This window comes from Triticum dicoccoides, chromosome 6A (genome assembly GCF_002162155.2).
Source record: "Triticum dicoccoides isolate Atlit2015 ecotype Zavitan chromosome 6A, WEW_v2.0, whole genome shotgun sequence".
Lineage (NCBI taxonomy): Eukaryota > Viridiplantae > Streptophyta > Magnoliopsida > Poales > Poaceae > Triticum > Triticum dicoccoides.
In genome coordinates this window covers 566,591,685-566,602,867 of record NC_041390.1, presented here as the reverse complement: position 1 = coordinate 566,602,867, position 11,183 = coordinate 566,591,685, and the positions used below count along the sequence as shown (strand labels likewise).

Below are 11,183 nucleotides of genomic sequence, written 5' to 3'. Positions count from 1 at the left end.
GCATTGCTGCTTCTTGCATCGTCCGTATTGTGATGCTCGGTTGCTTCCCACGGCAAATGGTGGGCATAGGCGCCCCCGCGAAACTCGTCGTTAGCATCACCCCTTCACTTTGCTGATCACCTACGACGGTGATGCACTTCTCTTTTGAAGATGGAAAGAGTTGTGGTTCCACTCTTGGCGTGGCTTTGATGGAGGATCACACTAGAGAGGAGTTCCGCTCGTGGGCTACCATGAGCTAGCCCCGAAGAGAACCGCGGTGGGTTCAAGTGAAATCATGAATGACATAGCTCTCATAATTAAGATCCGCCATGGAAATGGTGACTAGAAGGTCACTACACATCCATGGTGAAACGTTTTGGATGCTGGATGAAAATCCTTGTCCAGCCGTTTACACGTTGGATTGATGTGACGGAGCTGTCTGATTTACCCGGAGGAGAGGGTATACCTTTATTTTTCGATACCATCCTTTTTGGATCCTAGCAAGTGAGTCAAATTACACAGGAAGACCCTTTCTGCGAAATGCGCTGGACAAGGGCATAATTGATTTAGTGCCACAAATTGGCATGTCAATGTTTGGCATCATGCCAAATATTAGCTATTCATTGGTTGCCGAGTTTTGTTGCCTATCTCATATAATGTTGTCAATATTTAACAAGTCTTGATACCGCCAACATTTGGCTAGCTGAATATTGGCAACAAACCAATCATGCTCCAAGTCCTCAACCGATTCCACACGCCACGACCAATGAGCTAATCAGACACCACGAAAGCCAACAAGTGCCGTGAGACAACCAACGAAATATTTAAAATTGCTGGGGAATGTGGGTGCACGTACAAATAGTCTCCATTGCAACAACCGACGATGCATTCACAAAAAATAAAAACACGGACGCAGGTCCGTCTATTTTCTTCCTTTCTTCAGATCACAAGGGAGAGAAGTCCATGCCCCAGCGGGCACACGTCGGCATCACTCGCCCCCTCCTCCCATCTCTTGCCCGCGTAGCTTCCCGCAGTTTGACCACCTCCAAGCAGCCACCAAGCAGAACTGCACAAGAGAGGAGAGAGGCCGGCACAAGCGAAGCCGCCATACACAAACTGGATCATAGACAGGCGGCCAGCGGAGGGGGTCAACAGGCAGAGCGAGCGGCGAAGGGGCGAGGGCGATGGACATGAAGCGGGCGCGGAGCCCCCGGGCTCCGGCCGACGGCGGCGACGACGACAAGAGGCGGGCTGCCAGCGCCAAGTGGGGCGGCGCCGTCCGGCCCAAGATGGTGCTGGTCGGGTTCCTCGTCACCCTGGCCCTCCTCGCCTTCACCTTCGGCGGCCGCCCGGTCGCCCTCCCCTCCGCCCCCTCCTCGCCGTCCTCCGTCCCCAAGGCCGGCGGCCGCCACGTCGTCGCCGGCGCCGGCGGCAAAAGCGCAACGCCCAAAAGTAAGCTTCCTTTTCCCCGTGTGAATTTCGTTGCGGAGATCACGTCCCACGTATGGCCGAAAAGCCCGATCGTTGACCGCCAGTACGCGGAGGAATTCCTGGTCGGGGTTGGTTCGGTTGGCCTACGAGCACGCCGCCGCCGCCGCCGTCGTAAGCAAAATCCGCGTCTTTATTCACACCATCCAGCAGAGTAGTGCTAGCAGTGCGGAAATTGGCTTTTTGCAGGAGGTACGAGGATGCCATCTTCAGCAATTAGTGAGTACTCCTACTCGTTAATTAAAACACCGGCATTATCATTACCACAGATCTGGCCGGATTTGTGCCCGGATCGCTGGCGATCTCGTGGATCAGACCATCAGATCGCGCTCGCTAGCTAGTACTCCCTCCGTTTCAAATTACTCGTCGTTGAAATGGATGTATCTAAAACTAAAATACATCTAGATACATCTATACGTGCGACAAGTAATTCGGAACGGAGGAAGTAGCTAGCAGGAGCAGGGCGACTGTCCTGCTCCTGAATAGTCAGCTCTCCCTCTGGTTCTGGCGCTGTGGCGACAGTGCTGCCTCTGACGCTGGCGCATCCTTTTGCGGATCTTGTCCTGCCTCATCAATCTTTTCCCGAAGGGATGTGGCTTGTGCCGTAATGTCGGTGGATTGCCCCTGCAAAGGGTGCTCCAAAATGTCCACACCTTTTTACTTGATGATGAGTGGTCCCTCACTTTGTGAGACAAGTAGTAGTACTGTTATTCTTCAAGTACTACTCCATGTGTCCATCTGGCTGGGTGAGGCTCCGTAAAAGTAATAATTTGTTAAACTACTGAGGGCCAAAAGTGGTGAGCCTGACTCCAACCTGAGTAGTCTCTCAATCTTCGCTTGCACAATGTCAGGAAAACACTCAAAATTAAAATGTTACGCCGTTCCTGAAATCAGCTCTCAATTGTAGCACAGTAGATATTACTCCCTCTCTCCCAAAATATAAGAACGTTTTTGACACTATGCTAGTGTAAAAAATGTTCTTATATTTCGACAAGGAGGGAGTAATTGCTTGATGTTACTGACAAATCAAAGCCATTCTTCGTCTGCAAATTTTTGAACGGGGCACTACCCCCTTTTTCATCAACCGAATAACAACGGAAATACAGAGTTCCGAGCCTGAGAGTTTAAGGGGACGGGCGAGTAGAAAGCGAGTTACTAGCATTTTACTAACCATTCAGTTAACTTTTTCGTCTGCAAATGCCTCCAAGATATGTGATTCTAACCATTCAGTTAAAATTTTCTTGCAGAGAACGTAATCCCTCCGAAGAACGTAACCGCGCCAGCAGCCACAACTCCGTCGCCGTCGCAGGACAAGCTCCTGGGAGGGCTACTCTCGGCGGCGTTCGACGAGTCCACCTGCCAGAGCCGATACAAGTCGTCCCTGTACCGTAAGCCGTCGCCGTTCCCGCTCTCCCCGTACCTGGTGAAGAAGCTGCGCAAGTACGAGGCGTACCACAAGAAGTGCGGCCCGGGCACGCAGCGGTACCGGACGGCCGTCGAGCAGCTCCAGGCCGGGCGCAACGCCGACAGCGCCGAGTGCAGGTACGTGGTGTGGTTCCCCTGCAACGGCCTCGGCAACCGCATGCTCACCATCGCCTCCACCTTCCTCTACGCGCTGCTCTCCGGCCGGGTCATGCTCCTCAACGTGCCGCCGGAGCAGGAGGGCCTCTTCTGCGACCCCTTCCCGGCCACCTCCTGGGTGCTCCCCGGCGGCTTCCCCGAGGGCAACCCCATGAAGCTCAACGTCGGCGCGCCCGAGAGCTACGTCAACATGCTCAACAACGGCGTCATCCGGCACGACACGCCGGCGGCGTCGCTGCCGGCGCACGTGTACCTCCACGTCGAGCAGACCCGGCTGCGGCTGTCGGACAACATCTTCTGCGACGACGACCAGCGGCTGCTCCGCAAGTTCACCTGGATGATCCTCAAGTCCGACAGCTACTTCGCGCCGGCGCTCTTCCTCACGCCCATGTACGAGAAGGAGCTGGCGCGGATGTTCCCGCAGAGGGAGGCCGTGTTCCACCACCTCGGCCGCTACCTCTTCCACCCGACCGACCGGGTGTGGGGGATCGTGCGGCGCTACTACGAGGCCTACCTCGCCCGCGTGGACGAGAAGATCGGCTTCCAGATCAGGATCTTCCCGGAGAAGCCGGTCAAGTTTGAGAACATGTACGACCAGCTCACCAGGTGTATCAGGGAGCAGCGCCTGCTGCCGGAGCTCGGCGACCCGGCGTCCCCGGCGAACGCGACCGGCGACGACGGGAAGGTGAAGGCCGTGCTGATCGCGTCGCTCTACTCGGGCTACTACGACAAGATCCGGGGCCTCTACTACGAGAGCCCCACCAAGACGGGGGAGATCGTGGCGGTGTACCAGCCGAGCCACGAGGAGAAGCAGGAGTACGCGTCCAACGAGCACAACCAGAAGGCGCTGGCCGAGATCTACCTCCTCAGCTACTGCGACAAGATCGCCATGAGCGCCTGGTCCACCTTCGGCTACGTCGCCTACGGCTTCGCCGGCGTCAAGCCGTGGATCCTGCTCCGCCCCGACTGGAACAAGGAGGTGTCCGACGTCGCGTGCGTCCGCTCCACGTCCGTCGAGCCGTGCCTGCACTCGCCGCCGATCCTCGGGTGCCGGGCCAAGAAGGAGGTGGACGTGGCCCGCGTCAAGCCCTACGTCCGGCACTGCGAGGACGTCGGCTTCGGCCTCAAGCTCTTCGATAGCTAAACATGACATGGAGCTAGGAGCGTGTTCTGTTCAGTTTCTACGTTCGGACAACAGCATAAGTGAAGGTTTTTCAATTCTTCTTCTCCTCCCTGTGGATTAATTAGGTGCCCTCTTGCATTCGTTTCGTACTGTATTTAAATTCGTTCTTTGTACAACATGTCGCGTAAGTACGTACACGCGTATACACATTACACTGATCACTATTTGACCTCCGGCTATACACCTACCCATATCATTTTCTTTGCCGACATATTTTAAAAATCCATGAAAAATGCATGGCAAATTTCTGATAATCTTTATATGCATCATGGCAATTTTTACTTTAAAACATGATGAATTCTTATACAACAACATGACAAATTTATCTGCTTTCGCAAGGCAATTCTTAAGCGTTTGTTGGGAGTGTTTTTTCTTTACCAAACGAAAACATTTGTTTTGTCTTGGCTGGGGGAACGGTCGTTCGCTCGTTCTACCCTCTAGAGGGAACATTAGATGTACCTTGGTATCCTTTTATTCTCACCCGGTGGCTGATATAAACTGCGTGGGCGAGCTCTCTCCTCATTCCAGCTCACACGGGATCAACATGTAGCCGTGTTGGATATCCCACTCAATGGATTATGTTTTGGGATTTCAATCCAGATTTTTTTTCAAAACTATGATATATTTTATAGCATTTTCGAAAACTATAGCATGATTTTCTTAAAAATCAAAAGTAGTAGCCCGTCGGCTATCTCTAGGCCGAAGTAGGACTTTTCGGCCACAGCTAGGCCGAAGTAGAGTTTTCGGCCATCTCTTGGCCGAAGTAGGACTTTTCGGCCACATATAGGCCGAAGTAGGACTTTTTGATCAAGTCTTGGCCGAAATAGACTTTTTGGTCAAGTCTAGGCCGAAATGTACTTTTTGGTCTCATGTAGGCCGAAGTTGCATGGCTCATATAATACACTAAAATGTATTTTCTCGCCACCTGTTTCTTGCCAACCCCTTCCCGCCATATGTTCCCGCCACCCGTTTCCCGCCAACCCCTTCCCGCCAATCCTTTCCCGCCTTATTTTCCCGCCAATCCCTTCCCGCCTTATTTTCCCGCCAACCCTTTCCCGCCATACCGCAGTTATTCTTTCCCGCCGTTTTCTCCTCTGTATCTATAAAACCCCCTTCAGACGGAGGTGGATAAGCATTCCAGTGTAGTGTAGTCGAGATATCCCATTATCCATTCGATCGTAGTTTTCACCCTGAGATGAGTAGCACTCTGCTGAGTCTAGCTACCGATTTCAGGATGGACAATAGGATAGTTCCATGGGACGAACTCACCGGTAGTGACACCATAATGAATGAGTTGGCTCACGAATTACATAGGTCTGGGTGGCCTGAAAGGACCTATGAGGAGGTACGTAAAGAACTTCTTAGGTTGCATGGAAGGTGGAAGAAGGTGGTGGAGCCGAAGAGTGAAACTTTCAGAAGGACTGCAGAAAAGCATCCATTTTTATGGACTGAGGAGAGCGAGGACGACGATGATATCTTCATGCCGCCGCTTCCGGGTTCTGCATCCTCGAAGGGCAAGAGTTCTGCATCGTCCAAAGGAAAGAGTTCTGCATCCTCGAAGGGCAAGAGTTCTGCATCGACCAAGGGCAAGAGTTCTGCATCGACGAAGGGCAAGAGGACCGCATCGTCGAAGGGCAAGAGGGCTGCATCAACGGAGGATGACGATGATGACTTCATGTAGTATGTAAGATGTATTCCAGTTGTACCGTTTCATTTAGATGTATTTGCATTATTAGTTTGTATTGTATTATTGTAGGGCATTATGTTCTATCTGAATTTCATTTTGTAGTATGTAAGATGTATTGCACAAGTTCAGCCGCACCGTTTAATTCAGATGTACTTGTAGTCTATTTGGAAATGTAACTGGAATAAGAATGCGAATTAATAGTAATATGTCTCTCGCATACATAAAACAATATATGTCTCCTGATCACATAGAAGCAAGTGCGATAGTAACACATACATGAAGCATGTCTCATACATAAATACTGACACACAGCTGCGAATAGTCTGAAACTAACATAGATAATGAGTCATACATAGATAGATAAGCATATCACTGCGGGGGAAGGCGATAAGCGCTGAGGCGGTGGACGAGGCTCGCGATAACCACGACCATAGTTAACCTCGTCTGTCACGGTCTGTGTCTCCTGCCTCGGTGGTGGTGGTGGAGTGTGAAACACTGTCTGCGAGAAGTCATAAATGTTTGTAGCTTGGTCATCATCCTCGCGGTCGCCCTCAAAGTACGAAGCACCACCACTAAGGATCGGTGTCTGCTCTGAATGCATGAATGGTTGCGACTGGTTGCCGCCTGCGATAAAGTAAAACATGTAAAATTGATACAAATGCATGAACGAAGCACCACCAGTAAGCATCAGTGACTGCTGAGAATGCAAGAACGATTACTACACTGTTCAAAAGAATGTAGTGAGTAGTGTTACCTAGATTCATCTGCTGATGCCAGTAAGCGTTCCCTAGCTGTGAAGGAGGTGGCTCATGCCAGGAAGAGCTCCCTGGCTGTGAAGGAGGTGGCTCATGCCAGGAAGCGCTCCCCGGTTGTGAAGGAGGTGTCTCATGCCAGGAAGAGCTCCCTGGCTGTGAAGGATGAGGTTTTGCACGGTGCACAGAGGGTCGTGGTTCTGAACGGTGCACAGAGGGTCGTGGTTCTGAATGCTGTACAGAGGGACGTGGCGGACGATGTGCTGGAGGAGGAAGTGTGAGGGAGTCCTGGATTAGGGGGTGTCCGGGTAGCCGAACTATACCTTCAGCCGGACTCCAGGACTATGAAGATACAAGATTGAAGACTTCGTCCTGTGTCCGGATGGGACTTTCCTTGGCGTGGAAGGCAAGCTTGGCGATGCGGATATTCAAGATCTCCTACCATTGTAACCAACTTTGTGTAACCCTAACCCTCTCCGGTGTCTATATAAACCGGAGGGTTTTAGTCCGTAGGACGACTCGATGATACAACAATCATACCATAGGCTAGCTTCTAGGGTTTAGCCTCCTTGATCTCGTGATAGATCTACTCTTGTACTACCCATATCATCAATATTAATCAAGCAGGACGTAGGGTTTTACCTCCATCAAGAGGGCCCGAACCTGGGTAAACATTGTGTCCCTTGTCTCCAGTTACCATCCGCCTAGACGCATAGTTCGGGACCCCCTACCCGAGATCCGCCGGTTTTGACACCGACATTGGTGCTTTCATTGAGAGTTCCTCTGTGTCGTCGCTTTTAGGCCCGATGGCTCCTTCGATCATCAACAACGATGTAGTCCAGGGTGAGATTTTTCTCCCCGGACAGATCTTCGTCTTCGGCGGCTTCGCACTGCGGGCCAATCCGCTTGACCACCTTGAGCAGATCGAAAGCTACGCCCCTGGCCATCAGGTCAGGTTTGGAAGCTTAAACTACACGGCTGACATCCGCGAGGACTTGATCTTCGACGGATTCGAGCCACAGCCAAGCGCGCCGCACTGTCTCGATGGGCATGATATAGCTCTGCCGCCGAACAGCGCTTTGGAGGCCGCACACGCACCGGTTCCGACCATTGATTCGGAGCCTACTGCGCCGATCAAGGATCAACGGTTGGACGCTGCCTCAGGGGCTGCGATCTCAGAGGCGATCAAGCCGAACTCCAGCCCCGCACTCCGCATGGCCCGTGACTCCGAGGAGCCGGATTCCTCTCCGAACTTCGAGCCCCCCGCGCCCCTGCCGGTCGAATCCGATTGGGCGCCGATAATGGAGTTCACCGCCGCAGACATCTTTCAGCACTTTCCCTTCAGCGACATCCTGAATTCTCTAAAGTCTCTCTCTTTATCAGGAGAGCCCTGGCCGGACTACGGTCAGCAAGGTTGGGATACGGACGATGAAGAAATTCAAAACCCACCCACCATCCACTTTGTTGCCACTGTCAATGACTTAACCGACATGCTCGACTTCGACTCCGAAGACATCGACGGTATGGACGGCGATGCAGGAGACAACCAAGAACCAACGCCTATAGGGCATTAGACAGCCACCTCATCTCATGATGTGTACATGGTGGATACCCCTAAAGGAAGCAACAACGAGGAAAACGGGGATAGAAAGAGGGATCGATCTCTCAAAAAACAATCAAAGCGTCGGCATAAACGCCGACCCAAGCCCCGCCTCGATAAAGACCCAGCCATAGAGCAGGATGAGCCGGTAGATGATGAGCATGCCTTAGAGCAACCGTCCCAACAGGACAACCCGGATAGAGAAACCGAACATCCCTCCCCCGGCGAAAATGGCATTCCGGACGACCCTACGCCGGACAAGCCCACGAAGCAGAAGAACCTCCACAGACAGCTCGTTGCAACCGCACGCAGCCTGAAAAAGCAGAAGCGGAAGCTAAAAACTGCGGAAGATGCACTCAGGATCAGATGGAATAAAGTAATCAATACCGTAGACAAATATGGCGACAGTTGTCGCACTAAAAGCTATCCGAAGAGAAAGCTACTGCCTAAATTCGACGAGGAGGCCTTAGAGCCCTCGCATTCAAAAAGTAAGAAAGCCACACGGTCGGATAAACGACCCCATGGCCAGCATAAAGCGGCAAGCAGCGCCGCACTTAAGCCGGCATGCAACCCACTTAAGGATTCGCATCATGGCCGAGCCAGGTCCATTTACGGGCCAAGAAAGCAAGCTCTCGTAAGCAATGCAATAAAGCCATTATCAGAATCCGGCACACCCAAATACAGGGGTGCCGCACACCCCCTATGTTTCACCGATGAGGTCCTGGATTATGAATTTCCAGCGGGATTCAAACCCGTAAACATAGAGGCATATGATGGAACAACAGACCCTGAAGTCTGGATCGAGGATTATATCCTCCACATACATATGGCTAGAGGAGATGACCTCCATGCCATAAAATACTTACCCCTCAAGCTTAAAGGGCCAGCCCGGCATTGGCTTAAAAGACTTCCTGAAAACACAATCGGAAGTTGGGAAGAGCTCGAGGACGCTTTCCGAGCAAATTTTCAAGGGACCTATGTCCGCCCTCCGGATGAAGACGATCTTAGTCACATAACTCAACAGCCCGGAGAGTCAGCTCGGCAATTCTGGAATAGATTTCTTACTAAAAAGAATCAGATAGTCGACTGTGCGGACGCTGAAGCCTTAGCAGCTTTCAGGCATAATGTCCGAGACGAATGGCTCGCCAGACACCTCGGCCAAGAAAAGCCAAGAACAATGGCCGCACTAACAAGCCTCATGACCCGCTTTTGCGCAGGAGAGGACAGCTGGTTGGCAAGATGCAACACCAGCGACCCAAGTACATCCGAAACTAGGGATGGAAAAGGAAAACCGCGACGCAATAAGGACCGTCGCCGGACTAAGGAAAAAAGTCCGAAGAGCACGGCAGTCAATGCCGGATTCAAAAGCTCACGACAGAATCAGAAAAAGCCGCCCCTGCAAGATAATAGGGACGACCTATCCAACCTAAACAAAATCTTGGATAGGATATGTGAAATACACAGTACTCCCGAAAAGCCTGCTAACCATACCCACAGAGATTGTTGGGTTTTCAAACAATCCGGCAGACTCAACGCCGAACACAAGGGGCTTGACACACCAAGCGAAGACGAGGACGAACCCCAAAAGCAGAGTACCAGGAAACAAAAGAATTTCCCACAAGAAGTAAAAACAGTAAACTCACTCCACATAAAAAAACGTGCGGCGCCCATGAAGGTACGCGCCCCACGGCCTATCCCAAAGGAAACCCGCCACTGGTTGTCAAAACCAATCATCTTCGATCATCTGGATTATTCTAGAAGTATCAGGAACCCAGGCTGGACTGCCCTAGTACTCGATCCAATAATTTGCGGACTCCAGTTTTCAAATGTCCTTATGGACGGTGGCAGCGGACTCAACCTGATATATCAGGACTCAATCCACCACATGGGGATCGACCTAAAAAGAATTCGCCACAGCAAAACCTCCTTTCAAGGAGTAACGCCAGGTCCGGACACCCATTGCATGGGTTTTCTCCGGCTCGAGGTTATTTTCGGCTCTGCCGATAACTTCTGTCACAAAAAGCTGACTTTCCACATCGTCCCATTCTCAAGTCGAGCACTACTGGGACGCGAAGCTTTCGCCCGCTTTAACGCAATACCGCATTATGCATCTCTTATGCTTAAAACGCCCGGTCCACGCGGCATCATCTCCTTAAAGGGGAAGTAGTGAGGGCGCCTCCCCCAAGCGGAGGATTGTGTGGCCGCTTTAACAGCCCCACAATACAAATGGCTTCACCAGCCAGAACATCGGAACAGGTCATTAAGACCACGAACACGGATAGACGAGTCCGGCACAAAAGTATCGTTGATAAAGGCTTAGTGGCCATATACCCCTGCACTAGGGGCTTCACACGTATAAAATAAGAGACAATAAAGCTCAATTTTCCATATTTTACTTTACACTTTGTTTATTTCATATAACTTTTGTTCGGCACGCCCCTTTTTCAACTTAGTTGTTCTTTTTACAGATGAACGTCGTGCTGCGCCCGTCCAGGATACGGCACAACGGAGACACAGGCGCAGACGTGCAGTAGAGACCCGTTCCAAGGATTCTTTTCAGATTAAGACCCTGCGTAAACCTTTTTTACTGTCTCTTGTTGATACACATCCCCTGGTTCTATGACCAAGGAGGAGGCTGGCATCTTGGCATGTGGCCACGTCAGAATTCTTGCGCGTACCTGGACACTAGGGGCTTATACCTCAGAGCGTTACCTCGCCCGCTCTCATAAAGACCGAATACCTTAGGGAGTGTTCGGGTTGCGAGTTTGGCCTTATATGCATTAGCTCTGAGTCATGATTTTGGTCAAATGTTGGGTTGCCCGGCTCTTGTGTTCGGCCGCCTTACGTTCCGCTCTATTGGCTAAGGCGGCACCAGGAGAACTACTGCGATTGTGCCCTGGTTTGGCCAGGCAA

At 51.6% G+C, this 11,183-nt stretch overlaps 1 protein-coding gene across 1 annotated transcript; it reads left to right on the top strand.

Moving 5' to 3' along the window:
- Positions 1-919: 919 nt before the first annotated feature.
- On the top strand, positions 920-4,410 carry LOC119317979 (probable fucosyltransferase 8). The gene is made up of 2 exons (XM_037592486.1): positions 920-1,431; positions 2,715-4,410. The coding sequence occupies exons 1-2, from the start codon at positions 1,164-1,166 to the stop codon at positions 4,190-4,192; spliced, it is 1,746 nt and encodes a 581-aa protein (XP_037448383.1). The 5' UTR covers positions 920-1,163; the 3' UTR covers positions 4,193-4,410.
- The last annotated feature ends 6,773 nt before the right edge of the window (positions 4,411-11,183 follow it).

Excerpts from the sequence above, each read along its gene's own strand:
- LOC119317979 (XM_037592486.1), top strand. The coding sequence starts at position 1,164 with ATGGACATGAAGCGGGCGCGGAGCCCCCGGGCTCCGGCCGACGGCGGC. Across the intron at positions 1,432-2,714 it reads CAAAAGCGCAACGCCCAAAA|AGAACGTAATCCCTCCGAAG; the intron begins GTAAGCTTCCTT and ends ATTTTCTTGCAG.